The sequence below is a fragment of the Rhinoderma darwinii genome, chromosome 2 (assembly GCF_050947455.1).
Source record: "Rhinoderma darwinii isolate aRhiDar2 chromosome 2, aRhiDar2.hap1, whole genome shotgun sequence".
In the NCBI taxonomy this organism is placed as follows: domain Eukaryota; kingdom Metazoa; phylum Chordata; class Amphibia; order Anura; family Rhinodermatidae; genus Rhinoderma; species Rhinoderma darwinii.
In genome coordinates, this window is record NC_134688.1 from 429,888,702 (window position 1) to 429,916,655 (window position 27,954).

General features: G+C 39.0%; 1 protein-coding gene across 1 annotated transcript; it reads left to right on the top strand.

Moving 5' to 3' along the window:
- TRPV3 (transient receptor potential cation channel subfamily V member 3) lies at positions 1 to 27,954 on the top strand. Its single transcript, XM_075850877.1, has 18 exons — positions 1 to 35; positions 3,408 to 3,512; positions 8,350 to 8,433; positions 10,778 to 10,861; positions 12,273 to 12,424; positions 12,928 to 13,104; positions 13,902 to 14,042; positions 16,883 to 17,163; positions 17,281 to 17,457; positions 18,151 to 18,309; positions 19,662 to 19,760; positions 21,577 to 21,650; positions 22,200 to 22,365; positions 23,161 to 23,227; positions 24,014 to 24,285; positions 25,683 to 25,795; positions 26,153 to 26,232; positions 27,839 to 27,954. Exons 1-18 carry the CDS (start codon positions 1 to 3, stop codon positions 27,952 to 27,954), a joined length of 2,382 nt encoding a protein of 793 aa, XP_075706992.1.

Here is a 27,954-nt window from a genome sequence, read left to right on the forward strand (position 1 = left end):
ATGTCATACATTGGCCAGTCTGATCTGACGACAAAGCTGTTTACTGTCTTGTTTGTTTCTTGCTCACAATGTGACGATGATCAGGGATTTAGCAGTGACTGCATGAAACTCGAGAAACAATTAAAGGTCATAAATATTTTGATGAGTAAAACGTCTCAATATAAAAAAACCTGCAGCTCTAACTCATTTTCACATAGTTTGTCTTGGCCGTATTCACACGAGCGTGTCCGATTTGCGTCCACATAAAACAGGCTGTTTTTCATTCATATGACACTCCGTGTTGCGTCAGTGTCGTTTCCCTGTGTCATCCATTTTTCTCGTCCGTGTTTCTCCTCTGCCAGCACTTCGAGCTTTTACTTTTCATTTTTTTCTCAGCATTTTTTTTAGCAACTCATTTGTGAAAAACAGACAGCACAAGGATGTCGTCCGTGTGCTGTTCGCTTTTTGATTTTTTATGCACCCATAGACCTCAATGGGTGAGTCTGATTCACAAAAATGGACTAAACACGGAAAAAACACGGATATAAGAATAGCCCCATTGAATTGCATATGTCAGTTAATTAAACGGACGTCAGATGGAGGTGAAATGTGTTTGTTTAAATAAGGCCTTATTCTCAGATGATACTAATCCAATAAAATCATGTTGTTATGGTTATCATTGTTTTTGCTTATAAATCATGGACCTTGGTACAATTTATGATGCAATTTACTATATATTATGTGACTGAATATTATAAGGAACACATAATACTTGACTACACATGGAAGGTAGAGGTCAGTTTAAATAGTCGGCATCGCCAGTGATATAATTCAATTAAAACAAAAAGGTCTGCAGCATCTGAGGAATTGATTATGTTGTTCTGCAGCAGCTGGGACACAGAGCTGTATAATACATACTGCAGCTGCTATGTGGGGAGCATTACACGTCAGTCAGACTGATACCATACCTTCCAACATTCAATCATTGTAAAGAGGGACAACTGATGCTTTGCGCGCAATGTCATATTTTTCTCCGTTAAGCCACGCCTCTAACCCTGCCCAATCCCCGCACATACACACCCAGTACAGACTACGCGGTATTATGCTCCCATAGTACCTCCCCACAGTATAATGCTTCATAGTGCCCCAACACAGTATAATTCCCCCATAATGCCCTCCCCAGTATAATGCCCCCATAGCTGCCCCACACAGTATAATGCCCCTATATTTCCCCCACACACACTATAATGCCCCTATAGCTGCCCCCACACATAGTGCCATGCCCCCATAGTGGCCCCCACACAGTATAATGCACCTATATTGCCCCACACAGTATAATACCCCTATAGCTGCCCCACACACATTATCATGTGCCACAGTTGCCCCCACACAGTATAATGCCTACTATAGCTGCCTCCACTGTATAATGCCCCTATAGCTGCCTCCACACAGTATAATGCCCCTATAGCTGCCTCCACAGTATAATGCTCCTATAGCTGCCCCCACACAGTATAATGCCCACTATAGCTGCCTCCACAGTATAATGCCCCTATAGCTGCCCCACACAATATAATGCCCCTATAGTTGCCTCCACACAGTATAATGCCCACTATAGCTGCCTCCACAGTATAATGCCCCTATAGTTGCCTCCACAGTATAATGCCCCTATAGCTGCCCCACACAATATAATGCCCCTATAGTTGCCTCCACAGTATAATGCCCCTATAGCTGCCTCCACACAGTATAATGCCCCTATAGCTGCCTCCACAGTATAATGCTCCTATAGCTGCCCCCACACAGTATAATGCCCCTATAGTTGCCTCCACAGTATAATGCCCCTATAGCTGCCTCCACACAGTATAATGCCCCTATAGCTGCCTCCACACAGTATAATGCCCCTATAGCTGCCTCCACACAGTATAATGCCCCTATAGCTGCCTCCACAGTATAATGCCCCTATTGCTGCCTCCACATAGTCTAATGAACCCATAGTGCATAATAAAAATAATAAAATAAATACTCACCTAACGCCGTTCCCACGACAAGTGGAGGAGATCCCTTTGCTCCTCCGGTCTGTGCTCTGTGTGGCTCGGCGCAGACAGGCGCGATGATGTCACTGTATCACACCTGTCTTACATAGTTAATGATGGAGCAGGGCGCTGACAGCCATAGGACGCAGATGCAGTTGACACAGGGACAAACCACGGGCCTCCTGGGATAGCGGGATTCGCAGAATCCGGGACTGTCCGGGAGGTATTATACTGCAGGAAGAGATAAGTCGTTTTATGCAGCACTGCTCATCTCTGTACACTTCAGGTTCTGAAATTAAAATGTGACGTTTATACAAATATGATTTACAGACATGTCCATAGGAAGTTTTCATTAACGTTTACTATAATGCTATAACACAAAATATAGGCCATTCAAGAAAATATATATGTAAGTGCTGTATATATATATATATATATATATATATATATATATATATATATATATGGTTGGTCAGTCAATGACAGCAACTACAACCACTGAACCAGTCATTCTGAGAGAATTTCCTCTCTGACATTTGTTACTGTTTCATTGTTCTTCTTCCATGGCTCTTTATCTGTCATTTCTCAGACGATACAATTACAGTAAATATTACTATGGAGCAGGATGCTGCTGTGTTGCATAACACGCTGTGTACCTGGTTCTCGGTATGTTGAATGTTGTGCCAGCGGTTGCATCACTCTCAGTAATCTCTGGAATGATTTAGTCATTGTTATTTTTTTTCTGTCAAAACTGTCACAACATCAACACCAATTGTGACCAGCGTGCTCTCAACGTCTGATGCTTTTACCTGTTCTCTGTAGCTAAATCCTGCATCTGTTTTGGCTGTATTTACCTGCCACACATCAAATATACCTATATGAACTGAATTCATTGAATATATATATATATATATATATATATATATATATATATATATATATATTATAACCATTTCAAAGTTTAAATGTAAAGAAAAGTCTAATGTATTTTATCTGTCACCTAATAATGAGATGTGAAAATTTATAGTATCAAAGGTTAGAAAAATCAACTCACAGGTGTATTAGTTAGAAATGCCTAATACATCATTATTTCCCCGTAATATACAATATGTACGTTAATATACAGGCAGACATTTTCCAACTTAATTTTACAAAATAAAGTCTACATATAGTTTTATTTAAATGTAAAAAGTGAAAATATATCCAGTTTTAACTGAGGAAATAATAATAATAATAATAATAATAATATATACAATATAAACTGTATAGTCATTGACATTTATCCCATTGTATAGATTTTTATACACTGTCTCAATATCTCTTACTATTTTGTCAGTCTCTTTGTGTTTTGATGTTATGTGTCATTAAACTAATGTGTTTTTTTCCTGTTTATTACAGAAAGATGAGTAAAAACGAAGGCGTGCCACTTCTGGCCAAGGAGAGAATTCCACCAGGAACGCCACCCAGGGCACATAAACTTCTAGATAATGGGCTGAAGAAGAGGTAAGCACATAGAAATACACATCATTTCACAATTTTACTCCTGGTTTCAGCTACCTACTTCTCTAGGCAGTCACCCATCTACATTTAGGGCTCATTCAGACGAGCGTAAAACTCGTCCGTGTGCTGTGCATGGAAATCACGCGCAGCACACGGACCCATTGATTTCAATTGGGCCGTTCACACATGCAGGAGTATTCATGCAGCGAGAGTCCGCTGCGTGAAACTCACTGCATGTCCTATATTGGTGCGTTCAATGGCTGTGTGAAAACCACGCCCCGCACACGGATGCACATCCGTGTACTGTGCGAGATTCGGGTATCAATTCAATTGAAAAAAACAAATGTGCTTTGCGTGTGCGGGAAAAACACATGCCACATGCAAAGCACAGATGCAATAACGCAACCCACAAGGACCATATTTACGTGCGTTTTTTTACACGCGTGAATCTGTCACGCTCATGTGAATGTAGCCTTATTTTTACAAAAATCAGAGGGCACATTCAGACGTGGCGGAATTGCTATTGAATTCCGCTCTGGACAGTCCGCAGTGGAATTCTGCAGCAGCTGTTTTTTACATTTCTTTCTATACATTTTTAGGAAAGTTGGTTCAGACGTTGCGGAAAATAACTGTGTGGAAATTAGCCAGCGGTGCAGATTTTCCCCTCCGCAGCTTGATCTTTACATTGCGGAGAAGAAGCGGAATTTCATGGCAGATTTCAGCCTTTGCAATGCAAAAACTTGAATCTGTGGCAAGTCCACTGTGATATCTGCAATGTCTGAATTACCTGTCAAATATGCAAATGTTGGCGCAGATACGTTGCATAATTGCCCCGAATCTGCACCAACATTTGCAGCGGAAAAATTCCGCCACGTCTGAACGTGCCCTAATTATTATGGAAGTAAGAGATAGAGAAGTGTGTGTAGTCTGAGTCATTCAAACCCCATAGAAACTATCCTGTCTTCAGCTCAATGAATACTGAACCCTGAGCTGAAGACCTAAATAATCAGACAGAACAGTTGCTAGGCATGTTTTGTCTGACAACCCAGCAAATCCCCAGCAACTAATCTGTCCCCTAGGCTCGGTCTCCACGTCGTGTCAACGCTGCAGAATTTCTGCAATGGAATTCTGTGTGTAAAATCCGCAGCATTTAGAGCAGAGGCAAAGTGTGTGAGATTTAAGTAAATCTCACCCACACGCTGCGGAAAAAAATCAGCTGAGAAAAACGTTCATAAATTGACATATGGTGCATTTTTTTAAAATCCGCAGCTCGTTAGTTTATGCTGCAGAATAATTGCACTTTTGTTGGAACCTTATTTTTTTTTCAATTTAATAAATAAGTCTACACTTAACCCGCTGGTGTTTTCATAGCGACATCGCTTTTCTTCTTAGCCGTTCTCTGTGCAGCCCCAGCCACTGGGATGACGTTTCATCTCACGGGTCTGCTGCAGCCGATCACAGACTGTAGCGTTCACATGGGTTGCAGCATCATCTCAGAAGGCCGGACTGCACAGAGAACAGAGGGCAACATCAGTGAGGTAAGTATTGTTTTTTTTCCTCCAGCTCTGTTTTCCGCAGCGGCGATTCCGGACGGAAATCTGCACCACAATTTATTGAGTTTTTTTTTACCAGAATTCCCTCCAGGTTCTAGTTCGAATACGCTGCGTACTTTTACACAGAGTAACTGACCTGTGGGAACAAACCCTTATAAATGTTCATCGCACCAATAGATTGACAACAAATAGAAAACAGCCGAATCATGCCATTCCCACCTTAGACTGCATTATACAAGGGTTGTATCAGGTTAGAAAAACATGGATGCTTTTTCCTGAAACAGCGCTACTTTTATCCGTGGGCTGTGTCTGGTATTACATCTGAGCCTCATTTACTTTCTAAAAGACATTTTATGTGGGAAAATGTTTACTGCACTATTCATTATGTGCTGTCACTTTAGTGTATAGAAATTACTAAATGACTGGCACATCCGAAGTCTCGATGTGGGTTATAGAACTAAGGCCTTATTCACACAAACGTGTTTAACATCCTTGATATGCGCGTTAAAATGACGCGCGTCGCACGGACCTATGTTACTCTATGGGGCCGTTCAGACATTCCGTGATTTTCACGCAGCGTGTGTCCGCTGCGTAAAACTCACGACATGTCCTATAGTTGGCCGTTTTTGGGTGCGTGAAAATCACGCGCGGCACACAGAAGCACTTCCGTGTGTCGCGCGTGATTTGTGCAACAGTAGATCAAGAAATGACGGGAAAAATAAAACCACCTCCTTCGTTTCTTTTTCTAAACATCAAAACCGCGTGTCATAAGGATGGCATATGCGTGAAAATCACGCAGCCATGCACCAAATACAGATGACACACGGAACTGTAATGCGTGCAAAATGCTGCATTTTTTGCGCGCGCAAAATGCACGCGTTCGTGTGAATAAGGCCTAACTTATAGAATTTACCTACATTTTCACAAAAGAGAGTAAGTATTGCTATGGTTAGATTAAAGGGGTATTCCGGTTACAACAAGTTACCCCCTATCCGTAGGGTATGGGGTAACTTGCTGATCGGTGGGTGTCCGACAAAATTATGTATGTCATTTACATCAGGATGGAATTTAATATTTAATGAGTCCTCTATCTGGCTAAAAGCTATTATCAGGACCTTAACCCCTTTCTTACATGCACCATATATATACAGCGCAGTCAGGAAGTGGTTCCAGCAAACCGCAGGGTAGTTACATCATAAGCTGAGCCCGCGCCATCACTGCCCGGTGTTAGCTGTTTATTACAGTTGACATCCTGCTGTGACAGCCAGGACCAGAGCTGGCCTCCGGTCCGGCAGACTAACACCATAGATGCCGCTGTCAATAATGACCGCGACACCTGAGGGGTTTATAGCTGATCAGTACCCCTGCAACCCAATCGTAGGGGGTCCCAATGGTTGCTATGGCAACCGCAGGCCTAACAATGGACTCCTGGTCTGCCGTGTACAGAAGCCTCTGGCTTCCTGTCAGTGTATAAGTGACAGCTCTATTACAATGCACTACATAGGTAGTGCAATGTAATAGTATACCGATATATCTCTTAGTGGGACTAAAAGAAAAAAAGCTAAAAAAGTTCATAAAAATATTATCTAAAAAAAAATAAAAAAAAATATATATATATATATATATATATGTATATATAGTTTAAAGTTAAAAAAAAACAAAATCATCTTTTTTTATTAATTTAATAATGGACTCCCAAAAAATTGAATAAAAAGTGTTGAAAAAGTCGCATGCCCCCAAAATAGTGCCAATAATAATAACAGCAGCTCCCGCAAAAATAAGCCCTCATACGGCCACATGGATAGAAAAACAATAAAAAAAGTAATGGCTCTAGTAAGGCAGGGCAAATGAAAAAACATCCTGATGTGCAGGCCAAAATTACATAGCAGTCTTTTTATGGTGGCACAAGCTGGGCACAACATATTGGGCACTGAAATGGCAAATCTATTGAAAATGTATCATTTTCACTCTGCAAAATCCACTGTACACTAATTTACACCTGTAAGGTCAACACGCTCACTGCACCCCTAGATAAATGCCTTGATGGATGTAGTTTCTAAAATGGGACCACTTTTGTTTTGGTGCAATAGGGGTTTTTAAAATGCGACATGGTGTCTGCAAACTATTCTTGCAAAATCTATGCTCCGAAAGTCAAATGGCGCTCCTTCACTTCTGAGTCCTCCCATGTGTCCAAACAGCAGTTTATGAGCACATATGGGGTGTTGCTCCACTCAGAAAAAATTACTTTTCAAATTTTGGGGGGCTTTTTCTCCATTTATTCCTTGTGGAATTGAAAAGATTTTAGCTAAATCGACATGTAATTTTTCATTTTCATGGCCCAATTCTCATAAAATCTATGAAACACCTGTTGGATCAAAATGCTCAATGCACAATGATCAATGATCAATGGTAAATGATCAATTACTTGGGGGTGTAGTTTCCAAAGCGGTGTCTTTTGGGGGTGTTTCCTGTGTTTTGTCACAACAAGACTTCTTCAAACCTGACATGGTGCCTAAAATATATTTTAATAAAAAGAAGGCCCCAAAATCCACAATACTTTGAGGGGTGCATTTTTTTAAAATAGCGTGATTTGTATGGGGGTTTCTGATATATAGACCCCTCAAAGCCACCTAAGAACTGAACTGGTCCCTGAAAAAAATTGGTTTTGAAAATTTCTTGAAACTGTGAGATATTGTCTCTATAAAGACATAAAAAAGTAAATATTTTGTGTGGTATTGCTATCTGTTTTACAAGCAGATATATTTACATTTAGAAAAAAAGTGTGTTTCTTTTCTTACAAATAAACACTGAATATATCTACCAAATCTTACCACTAACATCAAACACAATGTGTCACAAGAAAACAATCCCAGAATCGTTTGGATAAGTAAAAGCACCAGAAACTTACCACCGTATAAAGTGAAACATTTCAAGATTTGAAAAATGAGGCTTTCTCAGGAAGGTCAAAACTGAATACAGCAGGGAGGGGTTAAGCAATCAAAACTACTTCATAATTGTTACATCTATTATTAGGTACGTTAATTGTGTGAATCATAAGCAACACAACTGGTTACGGTAGTAAGATTGGTTCTGCCCAAAATTATGCCACTCAAAATCAGTGTGCTTCCTTTATTAAAAAACATTTGAACTATTCAATCTCCTAGCAGATGTCCTATTCAAGCCTTTAGAATATACATATTTTTTATATTTATTTTTTTTGTCTAAAAATCGTCCTCAATGTTGTCCTTGAATCTTGAACCTTTACTAACAGAAACTTCTTTCTGCAGTGACACCACTGACTTCCCTGTTGTACCAAGTAAAACTTCGTTCCCTGTGTTTTCCAGGCCTATGGACTCAAGAATAAAGCCTTGGTGAGTACCAATATTTGGAAAGTGGTAGCAATTTTTAATTTTCAGACAAGATTTGTTGCTTAAAGTGGTTATTCTTTGTATTGATTTTGTGTGATTGTGAAAATTTTCAGACAAGATTTGTTGCTTAAAGTGGTTATTCTTTGTATTGATTTTGTGTGATTGTGAATTGGAGGCTGACTATTAATACTTACTGTTGATATATATCTTTAATTGTAGATATAGTGATGGTAAATATAATGAGGGTCATTTTTCAGTGGAAAAATCTACTTTTGTGAGAAATTATTTTGCTCCATTGTAACTGTAAAAGCATATTTTGTTGGGTTACAATAATCGCATAACCTATAATACATTATGTATTGTCTTAAAGGAGTATTCTGAATGCATTATCCACTAATATGTTAATGATATGCCTGAAGGCCACATTGGTAGATGTCCAACGACTGGGACTTTATCAGTTTGCTCGAATAATTGAGTCTTGGTGTTAATTTAGTGGAGAGATGGTCAAGCATATACTGTACAACCACCTCTCTATTGAAGTCAGGGGGAGCTTCAGTGCTCTTCTTATGAAATGTCTACTACTGATTTAGGAGATCTCCTTTTATTAAGTCAAGACTGAGTATTATTTTGGGCAGTCCAGTCTAGTAACTGTAGTAATTGATATTGTTTTATTCTCTTAAGATTTGGTAAAATATGAAGTCATCGTTGGTTCTATTTGTAACATGTCCCCATTATTTGCTTTTTATCTACTTTGAATTGAAGTAAATACTCAAGTATTCAGATATAGCGAACACAATTGGTCTGTTATGTCCAATCAGATTCCCATTTTAAGATTAAATGTGTTCTCTAATTTCAGTATTTTCTGACATGTCAATGACGTATTGGTGGTGGTTCAGCAGCTGGATCTCCAACAATGCTCCTAATGAAGGGGCTATCAAGCAGACCATGCTTAAAAGTTGTACCACATTAGCTTCATTAGTTATAACTTGTTGATTTCCATAATTCCTTGGGGCTGAACATGAAAACCCCATTTATTTTAATGGTGTGATGGTACAACACAACTGCTAGCGTTAAATGGCTGTCAAAAAGTGTTGAAAATGCGGAGACATTGACGTAGTCAAAGGAGTGGAAAGTATTTCTGGAGACGAGTAGGAGACAATTATCTGATTGAGTAAATAAGGGCATAGCTCCTTGTGACTGGCCAAGCCGGAATCTAAAACTAGCCATACAGAGAAGATAAATATCGTCTGATCCCGTCAATCATCTAATGCATATGGGGGTAGCCAAAATGTCCCCCATGTCTGCAATCAGGGGCATTGATTTTGCAGAACCCCCTCAGCAACTGTCATCCGTATAGAAACATTATCAGACATGCTGGATTTTGACATAATCCTATATCCCCCAATGTGACAAGTGCTGCTAGAGATTTTCACTAATCTGAACATGCATATTTTAAGGGGAGTTGAGGGAACTCTCATGTGTATGGCCAGCATTAGATAGTAGGAGTGGTAGAATTGTACTATTTCATATTAATACGTGATGCATTGTAGTATCCCAAACATTAAGGAATTCATTGTGTAACTTAGATCATGAGTTATTATTTATTGAACCTACTTTTGCATATTAATAATTGGAATTTACAGTATTTACGTAGTATACGTCTATGGGTGATCTTATACAAGAGCAGGACAGCGAATTAAAAAATAAATTTCTGCCATTGCTCCACATCAACAGATTGGACAATAATGTATACAAGCTTTTATTCTGCCTGGAAGAGCAAGAGCAAGCTGTCCTAATACAGAGGAAATTGTAATGGACTCACATATAGGCGAGCCACAGGGATTACTTATATTAAACATTCTGTGCGGATTTATTTCTTCATATAACATTATAGTGATCCGATCTTGTTTTTTTTCTGGCACAAAGCCCCAAATCCCCTTCATAAACACAGAGTCATGGCTAGGCTTTCCATCACCTGGGGCAAATTTTTAGTTCACTGCCCTAGCCCTGTATCTAAATGCCCTGGCCAAGGCAGAGTGGCCTGTTGTCGCCCAAACCCCCTTTCGGCACTCATCACTTGAGCCCTTCCCCTAGCTATGCCCCTGCATAGACATGAAGTTAAATGATAGAATTCTGAATGCCTGCATCCACCACTAGGGAGCGCTTCAGAGCTTACTGAATACTGTCTTATTATTGCGTTTAATGTATAACAGTATGCAGTAAACTTTTTGTGAATAGTAATGCTTTTCTAATGTTACACATTTCCTTTCCAAAAGAAATTAATCCAGTTTTACATATCATTTCTGTGGGTTGTTTGAACCTATTTATATTTTTCCACCCTAAATAGTGACAGCAGAAAGAGTGAGGATATCGATTCTCCACAAACCCCACAGGAGCTGACATCATATTTGTTAAAACAATATAATAATGGGTAAGAACATTTTATAAATGATAGAAGTTAAAATGCCACATCCATAATAATCAGTGTATTTTTTATATATCTTATTGAAATACTCTGCTCATCATGATCACAATGATCATCATAAAGTCGCCTAATAAACAGGAAATCATTTCTTATGACTTTTCCCAGCTTTTTGTTAATCTAATTATTGATGTTAATAATTTTATATATACTTGAGTTCTGAATGGTAAAGGACTCAGCACGGTTTCTCCGCTGAACATATAAACATACTTCCCAACATTTGAATCCCATATTGTGGGACATTTAAGCCCCTCCCCATTCTGTCTGGGTACACACCAAAGCTGTCTAGAAACTCCCATTTTCATGCAAATCTGCATAAGCCCCACCTCTTTGGTATACTTTCTGTGGGGCAGTCCCATAAAAATATGGGACTGTTGGGGAGTATGTGTAAATACAGATAAAGTAACAAGGCATGCTTTAAATTCCTAATATGCTGTTATGTTACTATTTATTCTCCAAGAGTTGACCCTTAGGTACCCGAGCTGTAGGTGGAGATATCCATTCACTTACGTCCTATCTATGGCCAAGAGATAAGTACATAGACTCTCTAGATCTTGGGTAACGTGACTATGGGTGAAATGTTTACATTTCTTCCATGACTAGATCCCTCAGAGGGCAGGCGCGCAGTTATTAAATTATAGTACAAGCTAGATTTTGGCTTCTTAAAGGAAAGATGTCCTGACATTTATTTTTAGAATTATTTTATGTTTTTTAAATTTATTTAAATGTTATATTTATTTAAATGTTATATTTATTTTATTTCTTTTTTGCCATAAAATGGTTTGGTTTATTATCACTTTTTTATTTTGCTGTGGGCTGCCATTTTTTATTGCATCTGTGTATTTGTCTCTTCACAACACATACACCGATGCTATACGGCAGCTACAGGGCATAGGAGAGTAGGGACAGGAGCCGACCCTATCTCCTATCCTTCTACCGTTCTACCTGTGTACTACGCATGCCCTGTGGGTGTGCAGTTCACAGTAACCCAGCATAGAAGCTGGTTTGTAGGGGAAAGCTGGCGCAGCACAGCAGGTAAAATGTGTGCACGCGTGCGTGTGTGTGTGTGTTGTGGGGGTGTAGAGGGGTGTGTTTTGCACATTTGAGGGGGTTTGTGCGGCGCGGCTGCATGTTTGGGGGGTTTGTGTGTGAGGGGTGTCATGAGTGTGTGGGGGGTGTGTGTGGTTGTGTGTGGGGGGGTTTGAGTGGAGGAGGGGTTTGTGGAGCATCTGCACTTTGGGAATTGTATAGTCTGTGTCACCTTCACTGGGGCATTTTAAAACGTCTCTAATTTAAAAGGGTCTGTTTTAATGTCAGATACCTAACACTATTATTTTTTATTGATTTTTGTTTTCTAAAGCCCTGACTCATTAAATCCGAAGAAAACTGCAAGACGACCTCCAAAAAATTTATTGTTTAAAGCTGTATCTGAAGGAGATGTGGAGTCATTAAAGAGACTTCTTCAAGAAGCAATAGATTCATCTTCTGCATTTACAGAGAAGGCGGCACAAGGTAACCATAATCTCAGCACAGAAACATTTTCTACATGCTGGGGTCGGAATCACTGCTACATTCAACAACTATTTTTTTCTATGGTCCTTTTTCATAAATACTTAAAATTGGGGGTCATTTATCACTAGTGTTTTTAGTTCTCATTGCAATGGCACTTACAACATTTCATAGATTTGCACCATCTTTAAATGGCGGAGTACTTACGTCTGGTCTGGTCTACAATGTATAGTATTTTTTGGGAACAAGTAACTGGCATAGTGGGATGTTACACATTGATGCAGGACTACCATTCCCCATTATTATAAATTTTTTTCATTAAAAAAGCGGTGTAAATAGAATATGTTGATCATCATATTCTCCGACTTACCTAAACCATTTTTCTATCTACAAAAAAGGTAAAGTAAAGGCTGTATACAACTCAGAAATATTATTTAATTGACCTATTCCTTTATGTATTTCATTTTATACCCACCCACATTCATTGCATCTTTGTTATATTATAGATTTCTTTATGTACAAATTAACATCAAAGGACACTGGGAAAACCTGTTTGATGAAGGGATTGCTGAACATAAATGACAACACCCCAGAGATTGTATGCATTCTGCTGTCATTTGCCGAGGAGAATGGATTTCTGAACAGGTTCATTAATGCTGAGTATACAGAAGAAAATTATAAAGGTAACAAGGGACATACCGATGGTATGCGGGTTAAAGGATTATAATAATGAAAAAACTGCCAAAAATAATTAATGTTATTATATGCAAAATAAAAACCTATTCTCATTAGTAAGAGTCAAGTACGTCAGGCCCCCTACTATAAGGACAATAATACATATATGTATAAGATGGAAAATCAAAGACCCCCAATGTCTAACCCACAGTCTTTTCACAACAATTTTTTTATGTTGGGATTTTGGGTTATCATCGACTATTCTGGTGTGTGACCAGGCCTACCCGCTACTCGCCAAAGAAAATGAGAAAAAAAGTTAAATAAAATAAGATAAGAATGAATGTTATAAAGATTCTTCTGTAACAGGGGAGGGAACCATTTTTTATAAGTTGTCCCTTGTGGTAGCCGCCACTTTGTTGGAATAAGTTCCATAATGGAATGGACCGTGGGCTACAACAAAATGGCTGAAATATAGTACTGGAGATATACTCCTTCCCATGATGGCCGCCTTAGGGATGGGAAGTAGGCATAAGCTTTAATCAATGTGAAAGGAAAGGTTTTGCATTGCGATAGGTGTAAATTTATACATTTCACAACCAATATTTCAGAATAGAAACCTCAAAGTAAAAGTCTGTATAAATATAAGTTTACATGTAATGACACTAGTTAAATCTTACAATAAAATGTGACTACTATTTGATAAATTAGGGGATATCAGCATAGACATTTGTTTTTGCATACTGTATGTGATAATAAATGTAGAGCAGCTTTGGGTGCTCACAAACACTTTCATTATTTTCTCCAGGTCAGACCGCGTTGAATATAGCAATTGAAAGGCGACAAAGTGACCTGGTGAAGTGTTTAATCAAGAAAGGGGCTAATATTAATGTACGGGCACAAGGGCGATTCTTTAATCCAAAGCGTAAACATGAAGGATTTTATTTTGGTAAGTTGTCATAATTTATTGGAAAAAAATTAAAGATTTCATGAACTATAAGATATTCTATTATCCTTCTATAGACGCAGCTAATATTAGTAACACAATAATACTAGTAGATTATATTTTCTCCAGGGGGTTTGTAATTGGATTGAGAATTGGCTTAAGGACCGTATCCAGAGAGTTGGGGTCAATGATTCCTACTCTGAATGGTTCCCGGTAATAAGTGGTGTACCCCAGGGTTCAGTGCTGGGACCACTATTATTCAATTTATTTATTAATGATATATAGGATGGGATTAATAGCACTATTTCTATTTTTGCAGATGACACCAAGCTATGTAATATAGTTCAGACTATGGAAGATGTTGGTAAATTCCAAGCTGATTTGGATGTACTGAGTGTTTGGGCATCCACTTGGCAAATGAGGTTTAAAGAGGCTCTGTCACCAGATTTTGCAACCCCTATCTCCTATTGCAGCAGATCGGCGCTGCAATGTAGATAAGAGTAACGTTTTGTTTTTTTCAAAAACGAGCATTTTTGGCCAAGTTATGACCATTTTTATATTTATGTAAATGAGGCTTTCTTAAGTACAACTGGGCGTGTTTAAAGTTATGTACAAGTGGGCGTGTATTGTGTATGTACATCTGGGCGTTTTTACTTCTTTTACTAGCTGGGCGTTGTGAATGGAAGTGTATGATGCTGACGAAATAGCATCATCCACTTCTCTTCGTTAACACCCAGCTTCTGGCAGTGCAGACACACAGCGTGTTCTCGAGAGATCACGCTGTGACGTCACTTCCTGCCCCAGGTCCTGCATCATGTCGGACGAGCGAGGACACATCGGCACCAGGCGACAGAGGCTACAGTTGATTCTGCAGCAGCATCGGCGTTTGCAGGTAAGTCGATGTAGCCTCTGTCGCCTGGTGCCGATGTGTCCTCGCTCGTCCGACACGATGCAGGACCTGGGGCAGGAAGTGACGTCACAGCGTGATCTCTCGAGAACACGCTGTGTGTCTGTGCACTGCCAGAAGCTGGGTGTTAACGAAGAGAAGTGGATGATGCTGATTCGTCAGCATCATACACTTCCATTCACAACGCCCAGCTAGTAAAAGAAGTAAAAACGCCCAGATGTACATACACAATACACGCCCACCTGTACATAACTTTAAACATGCCCAGTTGTACTTAAGAAAGCCTCATTTGCATAAATATAAAAATGGTCATAACTTGGCCAAAAATGCTCGTTTTTGAAAAAAACAAACGTTACTCTTATCTACATTGCAGCGCCGATCTGCTGCAATAGGAGATAGGGGTTGCAAAATCTGGTGACAGAGCCTCTTTAATGTAGATAAATGTAAAGTTATGCATCTGAGTACCAACAATCTGCATGCATCATATGTCCTAGGGGAGCTATACTGGGAGAGTCACTTGTTGAGAAGGATCTAGGTGTACTTGTAGATCATAAACTAAATAACAGCATGCAGTGTCAATCAGCTGCTTCAAAGGCCAGCAAGATATTGTTGTGTATTAAAAGAGGCATGGACTCGCGGGACAGGGATGTAATATTACCACTTTACAAAGCATTAGTGAGGCCTCATCTAGAATATGCAGTTCAGTTCTGGGCTCCGGTTCATAGAAAGGATACCCTGGAGTTGGGAAAAAATATAAAGAAGTGCAACAAAACTAATAAGGGGCATGGAGAATCTAAGTTATGAGGAAAGATTAATAGAATTAAACCTATTTAGCCTTGAAAAGAGACGACTAAGGGGGGACATGATTAACTTATATAAGTATATGAATGGCACATACAAAATATATGGTGAAATCCTGTTCCATGTAAAACCCCCTCAAAAAACAAGGAGGCACTCCCTCCGTCTGGAGAAAAAAAGGTTCAATCTGCAGAGGCGACAAGCCTTCTTTACTGTGAGAACGGTGAATCTATGGAATAGTCACCGCAGGAGCCGTCACAGCAGGGAGAGTAGATGGCTTTAAAGGCTTAGATAAATTCCTAGAACGAAAAACATCAGCTCCTATGTCAATGTGTAGAAATTTTTCCCATCTCTTGGTTGAACTTGATGGATATGTGTCTTTTTACAACCTGTACTAACTTTGTAACTATGTAACTAGTTGTGGAATAGATTTTCCAAGTTAACCAACATGTCAGTAAGACTCCAATCTCAATAAGGGCTTCCGCTTTTAAGGTGGCCATACACATTAGATGTATGTCAGCCAATTTCCGTGAACTGGCCAATTATCTAATGTGTATGGTGGTTGTCCCAACTCTAACCCGAAAGCAAATTTCAGGGGAGTGAAGGGTCAGGCATGTTGGATTCCAGTTAAGCCGCTGCCAGAGTAGACTGGCAGCGACCTTACTCCTTCTCCCGAGCCAAACAGGCATGTGTACATTGGAGTCAGTAGGAATAGCTGTCAGCCAAACGATCGTTCGGCCAACAGCTATCTGAAATAAATGGCCAGCCATGACAGATCAGTTTTCCAATGCATGCCACCGAATCTTGCTGAAGCTCATTGACCTAATATGGTCCATCAAATTTCCATTGGGTTTCTGGTGGTTTTTACTGCAGGAATAGCTTTGCAGACTGTGCTATTTTTGCTATTAAAAACACTGGAGTCCTGATGGTAAAGAACACAAAGCAAGTGTGAACATAGTCTAATCAAGGTGGCCATGTTGTCTACTTGTAAAACATATACAATCAAAACACAATATCAACATAGACATTTTATAGAGTTAAAACATTTTGTTACTACTTAACAACAAGTATATGCCAATAAAACACTGGTGTAGCTATATATAGTAGCAGATCTTAATGTCTTCTTGTGTTCCTCAAGGTGAAACACCATTAGCTCTTGCCGCATGTACCAACCAACCAGATGTGGTACAGCTCCTCATGGAGAACCACCAGACAGATGTCACCATCCAGGACTCTTTGGGCAACACAGTTCTTCATGCTTTGGTGACTGTTGCAGAGAACTCAGAAGCACAAAATGCCTTCATAATACGCATGTATGATACAATCCTACGAACCTGTAAAAACAAGTCTTTGGAAAGTATTGAGAATAAAGAAGGCCTCACTCCAATGCAATTGGCAGCTAGAACAGGAAAGACTGAGGTAACGCTATCCAAAACCAATCTATCCATGACATTCACATTCTTTTCTTTTCCTTTCATTTCTTTCTTTATGAGATGTTGCGTTGCTAAAATTGCTATATTTGATGTTTTGATCCAGATCCTTCATTACATTCTCAGCCGAGAAATAAAAGAAAAGGAAAATAGAGTTCTCTCCAGGAAGTTCACAGACTGGGCTTATGGACCTGTTTCATCTTCATTGTATGACTTGAAAGACGTCGACACTTGTTCCCGGAATTCAATACTTGAAATTGTGGTTTACAACACTGGCATTGATGTAAGTAGCAAAATTGTTAGAACAATTTTATAATAGGTAGGCAATGTGAGTCAATAACAAATGCAATACAATATAAAGAAACCTGAAACTGTAATGTTCCAAACCTTAATTTAAAATATGTATATTTACCTAAAAGGGTGGTAGGAGATTACACAATGCAAAATGGCGGCCCATTCCTTTTTTTCATGGTATTGCAGCTCAACCTCATTCAGTTAAATTAGAAAAGGCTGCAATACCAGACACAACCCTAATGAATGTTATAGAGAGCAGAAACTATCTCTGTACTGTATCACTTCTCTCATTTTACTTTTTAGAATAATATCAGTGGGGGTTTTTTTACCAACTTTTTCTGTCATTTTATCTCATGCTTTGAGACTTTCTATGAATGCAACAGTTGTGAAATGACAAATGCCATATGCATGTTTACCTTTTGAACTCCAAATCACAGTACATTTGTAAGCAATGCCTCTGTTCTGCCCGGAACCACTCCAAAAAATACCGGAAAAGCCAATTTTAAATAACATTTTGCATAATCCTGTCCCTTTTGTGGACTGTTTTTAGCAACAGTCCCTGGGAGGAATGCATGTGGCATTGCACACCCAAAGTTTCCGTGTAACCATGAACGAACACATTATATTATATGTTAAAAGAAAAGAAAAAAAACTATTGACATGGGATGATCTTATCTTGTAGAATCGTCATGAGCTGTTGGCTCTGGAACCTCTTCATACTCTTCTTCAGTTGAAATGGAAAAAGTTTGCAAGATACATGTTCTTCTTGTCTTTTCTTCTATCATTCACGTACAATGTTGTCCTTACATTAGTCTCCTACTACCGACCACGAGGAGAACAGGTACGTCATTTCAATATATTATGTCATATGTAGTCTAAGTGCTGCCTTAAAGAAGTGGTGCATCGGGACAACCCCTGACCATATGCCCTACATATGGACATCATAGAGAGGGCTCCCTTATTTGTAGACCACTCTATTAGCCTGAAAGAGAATGTCCCGCTATGGAGGGCTCGCCACAGTTATGAATTACATAGTTGCCCATTTACAGACTTTACCATCTTGTTCTCTCTTTATATTGCCTGCTTATAGTAACATCAATTATAGTTGTCAGAAAATTATAATAATTATAATAGAGCTATAAAATTCAGTTTTGACTGCTATAAAGTCCAATATTCTACTTAATCCAGTTCACATTAACATGGGTCCAATGGGATTCTCACAATGTAGAGCTGCCTTTCTGTGTCATGGACAGAACAAGGCAATCGATATTAAACTATATTTCATGAGCAAAAAAATTACTAGCTCTGAACCGTTAAAGGAAATCTGTTACCGGAACAGATCCCTTCAATTTAAAAATTTCAAATCGGGGGAAACATAATTAACATAAAGGGTGCACTTTTTGTTTTTGGGCTTCCCAAATGGGATTTCAGATGGCCATGCTCAGTGGGTGCATGAGCACCCACTGGCTTGTTTCTCATTTAGCAGATATCCTAAGGCTACATTCACACGAGCGTGGGCAAGCTTGGACGTGAAAAACTGCCGTTTTGCACATCCGAGCTGCACCCGTGCGGAACGCTTTATCACGGCTCTCCCATAGACTAGAGTCTATGGAGGGATGCGTGAAAACGCAGGAAAATAGGACATGTCCTATATTTCCACAGACCCTTCACACGCTCCATTGAAACAACGGTCATGTGAACGGCCCCATTGAAATACATGAGTCCGTGTGACGGCCGTTGTTTTAACGGCCATCACACGGACAAATTACATGCTCATCTGAATGAGCCCTAAGTTAGAGGGGTCTCTCTAAGTAGTCAAAACGTTTTCTTTTTGACCCTACAGATCTACGATTTTTGTATTTTAAGGGAAAGAAAATCACCAGTGACCATATTTTTCCCTCCATGTCACAGATAGGTACCGGGAAAACTAACACAGATTTACAGTTTGAGGGCCACACCAAACGACCTCTTATATCTTAGCTTTCTTAGATATCTGACATTAGGGGAAGAGCGGAATATGGAAATTAGCTATGGTCCCGTCTGAGTTTTTAGGTTTTGTATGAAGGCTTCATACACATCCAGTTATGTCTACATTGTATAATATTCTCCATTGATTACATTTATTATAACATAATGTAACATTTACAATGTATTTATAGAATGAACACTAACTTGTCTCTTCTACAACCACAGGCTCTGTATCCCTTAAGTCTAACATATGATCGAGGGTGGTTACAGTTGGTCGGACAAATGTTTATTATTGTTTGTGCTACATACCTAATGATCAAAGAGGTGAGTAACTAGAGAGTTATTGAACTGCATGTTATTATGGAGATGACGCACATCTTTAATTTTGTTACACTTCTCAACTATGCGCATATTTCACAGACTGATGTGACATAAACGTATCCTCCTTTATTCTAAGCCAAGCAATTAGATGGGTGTATAAACCAGTGTAAAACCGGCTTCACATTTTCATCTTTTAACAATTTGATGTTGTTTTAAATAGTTCCAAAGAAACATACAAAACTGTTAAAAAATGTTTCATTCATGAATTTGGAGAGCTTGGGGGTTTTTCAGCAGTCGGACCCCCACCGTTCAGATATTTATCACCTATACTTTGGAAAGGTGATAAATAATGATTATGGAAAAACCTTTTTAATGGGTTGTCTGAGATTACAAAAAACAGCGCCTCTCCTGTCTATGGGCTGCATCTGGTATTACAGCTCAGCCCCATTCAAGTTTTATATTGGTCTTAAAAAATGATTGTAATCAAATTGTTTCAACAACCTTCTTAATAATTACTTAGGAACATTTTTGTTAGATATAGTATACAAATTATTCCTAGAAACAATAAATAACTATAGAAATGTGATTGTAAATTATTTCTTATTATTCCTTAAGTAATGGGAATTCCACTTTAAATAATCTTCAGGCATGTCGTTGAGACTTGCAAGTCTCTGTTCATATCTGTGTTTTAACGAAAAACCAGGACAGTGCCAGATGCTGATGGACCCCTTGACTTATAATAGGGTCCACTGGGTTCCACAGTGGTGTCCATATTTTTGATGGGTAGAATAACATTACATGAAGCGCTACTCTTCCCATCAAATCTGACATAATCTGAAATTATGGGTCCAAACGCAGTCTTCGCCACAGATGTGATTAGAGCCTAAGGTGGCAACACTGGTGAAGATCTGAGCATCCAAACAAGGGCCATGTCTCAGAAGTTACCAAAATCTTCAGTGTCATTGAAAGGGCTTAAGATATTAAAGGAACACTAGGCAAACGGATACATTGTCTTATACCTAGTGCTTTGACTGAGGGGGTGGTGCATGACACAGGGGTTTTGTGTTTAGCGTTCTTCAAATCCTTGTGTCATGCACCTCTTCTTCAGGCCTTACACCAGACATAACAGATTACACTTTTTTCCGGGAGTGTTCCTTTGATAATGTACACTGAAGTCCATTTGTTCCAGGCATCAGTGGGTTTCCGGGACCCAGCCTCCAGCCAAATATTATGTCCCAACATATGTCAATAATGGGAGAGGATTGTTTAAAGTGCATCTCTCTTCTTAATATTCTTCCGTTGTTGTGATGCTAATGCTGCTTATGAATACTGCGTACTACCATTACTCAAAGTTTACGAACACGTGAGAAATTTTTGCACCAAAATTTGTCCCACAAGCACAGATAACATATATCACTAATAGGGCATTAAATTCAGGGGACCGACCCGCTTAAATATATAATGTAATGTAAAATGAATTAAAGGGTTATTATCCTCACACAAAGTGATGGCATATCGCTAGGATATTGCTGTGATGGTAATAACCCTTTAAGGAAATACTAAAATTGCCTTCACATTTACTGTGTGTATGCTTATCCATATCACATAAAAAGTCAACTGTTTAATGAGGCAAACTGAACATATATAAATACATCTTAAAGATATTTTCATGAATTTCCGAAGGTTATTCTTTTTTTTACTGCTGAATGTTCTTGTTTTAAGATTCTTTTTTAAGAAGGTCCATATTTGCTAAAGATAAAAAATATATATGCATTATAGCAAATTGATACAATATTACTGCTTTGTTTTTTTTATATAGGGTGTCGTTATATTCTTAGTGAGGCCGTCGGATCTTCGTTCAGTTCTGTCAGACGCCTGGTTTCATGTTCTCTTGTAAGTAATGAAGTCCTAATCTGTCTTAAAAAAAATCCTGTCATGGATCAATACGGCTTGAAATAAGAGCTAGTGTTCCAATTGACCATATCAGCACATAACGCGGGGTAGCTATAGGGGGTGCAAATGGAGCAGTGCGCCTGGGTCCGGGTGCCTGAGGGGTCCCAAAGGCCCCCCTGCCACATAACAAGACACTAGTATTATTGCCACATGGTAGATGTGGACCCTGTAACAGGTTTTGCATTGGGGTCCAGGAGATTGTGGTTACGCCTCTGAGCATATACCGGACGATCAATGGTTGCCCCAGGAGTATTGGGAATTCACGTGACTTATCTATAAATAATATTTTTAATATAATGCTGCATACATATAGATCTACTGTACACCACATTCAGCACTAAATGTCCTAGTATCGCTAATATAGTATAATGTCAATATGTAAAATGTAGTTTACATAGGAGACAGATGCCTATAATTTGGCTGCTAATAGGGCTGTGTAGGCGATCTTGCTTCATGATACTAAAGTGTCGATATCTGTTTCCCTTCCAGTTTCATCCAAGCAATACTGGTTATAGCGTCAGTTTTCTGTTACCTTTTTGGCGTCAAAGAATATCTGGCATTTCTTGTCTTAGCCATGGCACTTGGATGGGCAAACATGTTATATTACACAAGAGGATTTCAGTCCCTGGGCATCTACAGTGTTATGATCCAAAAGGTGAGAGTCAGAATTTCTACTCATGTGCGTGGTCAATACAGACAATTCAGTCACCTAGCGCCAAGGCTCCACCTATAATGATAAGAATAATATAAGTATAAGTTTTCAAATGCCACAAAATGCCTACTTATTACAATAAACTATGTGAACTTGCGCCAACGCCCTGCTCAACCCTTGGGCAAAATGTGTCTTCCAATGGCTTTCACACAATAAGTATCAACAGATCTTAAGATAATCCTTGATATTGGTTTTTTATTTTGTCGATAAGACAAATCTGAAAAGTAGTGCGAATTAAAATATTGCAGTTCCAGTCCGTTTTATTTTCTGACCTGTTCAACACTAATGACGGCTAGCATCGGATTTGTTGCTTGGGTCAATAGCCCTGTCTCTATTTGCACAAGTTCTTATATGCTCCAAGATGATAGAATGGCCAGCTTCTCACTATACCCATAGTGTTATTATGCCAAGGTAGAGTACACCGCTTCCCCTAGTGTAATTTGTTAGGCATCATGCACATGACCGCTTCCATTTTGCGGATCACAAAACACTACCATGAGTGAGACGGAGAATAATAGTACCTGTTCTATAATTTGCAGACAAATGGATCCGTAAAAAAACCTGGATGTATGCATGGCCCTATAGAAATAAATGGTTCAGTGTGCTATTCGCCCAAAAAAAAAAAAAGGATTAGGCACTGAAGAAAACAACGGTCGTGTTGGTCGAGTCCTTATTCTGATAATGACTATGATATAGGACCTTATTAGTAACATAATGTTGTGTATCCCTTCCTTTCAGGTCATCATGAATGATGTTCTGAAGTTCTTATTTGTGTACATTTTGTTTCTCTTTGGATTTGGAGTAGGTATGTATACTTTAGTTTGTTATATTGACAATGGTTTCTCAAGTCTTTACTCAAATAAATATGAATTTGACTAAAGAATTTAATTAAATACGGTAGATAAACAACTTACCTTGTCTGTGGTCATAGTGGGCAGTGCCTGAGTGCCAAGAAATGACAGGGGGTTCCACAGAATTCCTTACCATCCCATACATGCCCAAGGCCCAGAAGTCATTCCATAATTGGATTTGTCATCATAGCAGTATTACCAGGGATCTAACAGCATGGCCGGGTAGCAATGTTGTAGTTTGTTTCATTAAAACTTAAAAAAAAAGACCCAATGTACCGTATGTTATATAAGACTTTCCCCATTTGTTCCTCATGGGCAAAAATCCAGTGTGGGCCCACCCCTGAGTATTATCACTTTTGTGTCCAAATTCACTTTGAGTTTTTCAATTTCCACTATTAAAAGTGTGTACATTGAGCTTAATGGGCCAATAACCAGGAGTTTATACATTCATGGGCACCCAAGTATTCTGTCACATGGAGCTTTTCCTTCCTTCAATAAAATAAAAAGAAAAATGCCATGACTAATGGGGAATTAAGGTGGGGGTAATCCAAGATGGTGTCTACATTAATCTTTATCAAAAATGAAGGAAGGATTTGACTAGGCTTTAAAGAGTTCTCTACATCCAAACAATTTATAACACATGGAGACTGGAACAGAGTTTTGCTCAATAGCTGCACATGTAATAAAAGATTTTCTGGACAATGGTAGATAACACATTATTTTCTCCTTTCTTTGAACAGCTCTCGCTTCTCTCATTGAAAACTGCGCTGATGGCGATGAATGCAGCGCCTACAAGAGCTTCAGCACGGCCATTGTGGAGCTTTTCAAGCTGACCATTGGACTTGGAGATCTGGAGATGCAGCATGACTCTAAATACCCCGTCTTGTCCTTGCTCCTTCTGATTGCTTACGTTATACTGACGTTTGTGCTTCTTCTGAACATGTTAATTGCATTGATGGGAGAAACGGTGGAAAAGATTTCAAAAGAAAGTGAGAACATATGGAGAATACAGGTGTGTGTATAGCGTTCTGCTGAGTGACGTTTTACTACTTTTTTACAAACACGTCAGTTGTGATGTTTTACCGTAATAAAACCCCATGGCAAAGCATACTGAATCTAGAACATATTTTGTTTGGTATATAGTAGTTCGAATACGGGCTACAAAACTAGATTATGGGAAGAAATTAATATGCATTTAACTTCATAGCGCTTTTTGTTTTTTAACTTCCCAGTAGACATATATGAAGATGTTAACAGTACTTTAAAGGGGTCCTCCGGTTTTAGCACATAGATTATGGTTTATATAATGAAAAGTTTGTACAATTTTCTAATATAATTATAATAATTCAAGATCTCTGCTTGCTGTCATTAAGTTGGAACCTTCATTGTTTACTTCCAGTGGATAAAAATCTGTCCATGTACACACACATGGTCAGCTTGTTAGTTAGAAGACACGGCTCTGCTACACATACTGTAACGATCCCCACACCTGTGTGTCCATCACATCACCAGGACAGATTTTAATCCATTGAAAGTAAACAATGAATGTTTCTGTTGAATGACTGCAAGCGGAGATCTTGAAAACTGCAAGGAAATGATACAGAAAGTTTATTTAAAAATTGATAATGCAAAGATTAGCATTTATCTGCTGAAACTGGAACACCCATTTAAATTACAGACCTGAAACCTGCAGCAGGTCTATTCCTATGTCCTCATGACAACACTTCCAGTCTGTGGTCTGGCCTTGTTTTACCTTATCTTAGGCACTTTATGTGGATCCAGATCACCATTAACCTCAATGTTCACATCTGAGCTAGCTTTAAGGGTATGTGCACACGCTAGCTTCCTTTTACGTCTGAAAAGACAGACTGTTTTCAGGAGCAAACAGCCCATAATCTTGAGCTGCTCTTCATTGACTTCAATGAAAAACGGCTCAAATTACGTTTCAAAGTGTCCTGCACTTCTTTTGACGAGGCAGTCAATTTACGCGTCGTCGTTTGACAGCTGTCAAACGACGACGCGTAAATTACAGGTCGTCTGCACAATACGTCGGCAAACCCATTCAAATGAATGGGCAGATGTTTGCCGACGTATTGTAGCCGTATTTTCAGGCGTAAATCGAGGCATAATACGCCTCGTTTACGCCTGAAAATAGGTCGTGTGAACCCAGCCTTATAGCAGTGGCTATGTTTGTATATTGATGGATAGAGATGCGGATGATTTACGCTATTTAAGTTTTAAAGTTTACTTATTTTTAATTTCAGAATCAAAACCCTAGCTTATATAAAAGGAAAATCTCCTATATGCAAAACCAGTTTCTAGAACATGACATATATACAATGGATAATACATGTAACTACACATCTTAATAATATAATAATCATTTCTCTTTTGTTGTTGTACCTACAGAGGGCTAGGACTATAATGGAGTTTGAGAAGAGTTTACCAATGTGGTTAAAGAGTAAATTTCAGCCTGGAGAATCTTGCACCGTCTCCAAAAATGACAACAGAGCATGTCTAAGGTATCTTTTAATGGGTGACTTATTTAACTAATGTGGACAAAAAGTTTGCTGTTCTCTGCGTACCTGCAATATATCCGATCATCTGTTCCTGAATGGAAAATGCAATTATTGGTTTTTACAAAAAGTTAAAAAAATTTAAAAAAAAGACAAAATTAGGCTTCCTTCACTCACACTTTATGTATCTGGATTTTTGGGCAAAAAAATTGCATTTCAAAAAACGTTTTAAGTAAAATGGTACATGTGTTTTTTTATGACTTTTGTGGCTTTAATAGTGTTTTACTGCCTGTTAGGAGTCCTTGTATTAGTTATTGATGAGCGACACTTCATATTATTAATGGTGTATTGTCTCCTGAACAGGATAAACGAAGTAAAATGGTCAGAATGGCACAATCATGTTACCTGTATAAATGAAGAACCTGGGTTTCAAATGTATCCTGGTGAGTGCATAAGATTTTAATGCAGTGATACGCAAGCGCAAAATATGAAAACGCGCAGGGGAATAGCTTTAGGGGTGCAGTGTTAGCAGTAGCACCCGGGCCCTAGTACATGAGGAGTCCATAAGCCCTTCTGTTACATAAGAAGACACCAATATAAAATTACACGATAGGTGGGGGTCCTTTTACAGATTTGTGCCCAGAAGCTTCAATTTATATTTCTAAAAATGTAACTGCAGTTAACTTCAGAGTTCACCTCCTCCGCCTTCACATCAAGCTCAAATGGGTCTAGACAATGGGGCAATGTTTTTATGCTGTGCCCCTTCAGCTATAGTTGGATTTCCTTAGATTTCCTCTGAGAATAAAGTACCGGCCCAGAATATTGCCCATACTCCGCTCTCGGAGGAGATCTAAAGAAAGCCAACAGAAGCAGAAAGGGCACAGCTTTATTGAATTCTAGTAATCAGTGGAGGTCTTCGTGTGTGGACCCCCACCCATCACATCTCTATTACAGGTCAGAATTTATTCAAAATAGCATTGACCCTGTTACCCTGCATACGCTTAGTTATTCCAAGATTTAAAAAAAAAAAAAAACACAGAAAAACACAAAAAAAGCCCACCAGATTAATGAGAACAGATTACTACTACCGATATACATGCAGCCTCTGGCTAGGTCAATTAGACAAATAGATTATTTATTTCTAAAATAATAGATAGTCAAAGCTGACAGGCCTCAGGCATGCACACGACCGTATTATGGCTTCAGACAACCTCAGAGTTGTAAAAAGCCGCAATACGGCACCCGTAGATCTCTATGGGGCCATACTGTACATCCACATGCCTCCAATTTCATATGGAAATCGGCAGAAAAGAATCTGTGTCATGTTCCATTGGACGCTGTATTATGGAACTATTCTCCCCTAGAAGCAATGTTTCTAGGGAAAATAATTATGTAACATGGTGTTGTACGGAGAAAACATTAGACAGCAGATGGAGTGCCTTTATTTCCATAGTACTGAGCAGCAGGGGCTACATTTGAGGGCTCATTCAGACGAGTGTGTATCACGTCCGTGTGATGGCCGTTAAAACAACGGCCGTCACACGGACTCATGTATTTCAATGGGGCCAATCACATGACCGTTGTTTAAAGGGAGCGCAAAGGGTCCGTGAAAGAATAGAACATATCCTTTTTTACTGCGCGTCATGCATCCCTCCATAGACTCTAGTCTATGGGGGATCCGTGACAACGCGTCCCACAAAGGTGTACCTCGGATGTGAAAAACTGCCGTTCTTCATGTCCGCGGTTGCCGACGCTTGTCTGAATGTTAACTCTGTACAACCTCTGTGCACACAGCTCTGCTGAGTGCACGAGGCTTTATCTTTCGAACACACCTCACATGACGGGAATAAAACAATAGAGAAAAGATTTAGGGACTGTATGTCTTGTGTCAGGTGCATCATAACCAACACTATACTGAGTGAAGATTCCTTTCTTTCCACAAATAAAATACATTTTATACATTAAATAGTTTAAACTGACCATGTAATATACAGTAATGTACATAACAAACAATACAAATTAACATAACCTGATGTATTTTTCTTCAAGGAATGAGCTGTGCCAACTTGATAACCGACGATGAAGCGGATAGTTTTGAGAGAGACCGACATGTTACAATTGATTTTCGAGATTCAAAGGAGCAAACCTTCGAGACCACGGTTTAG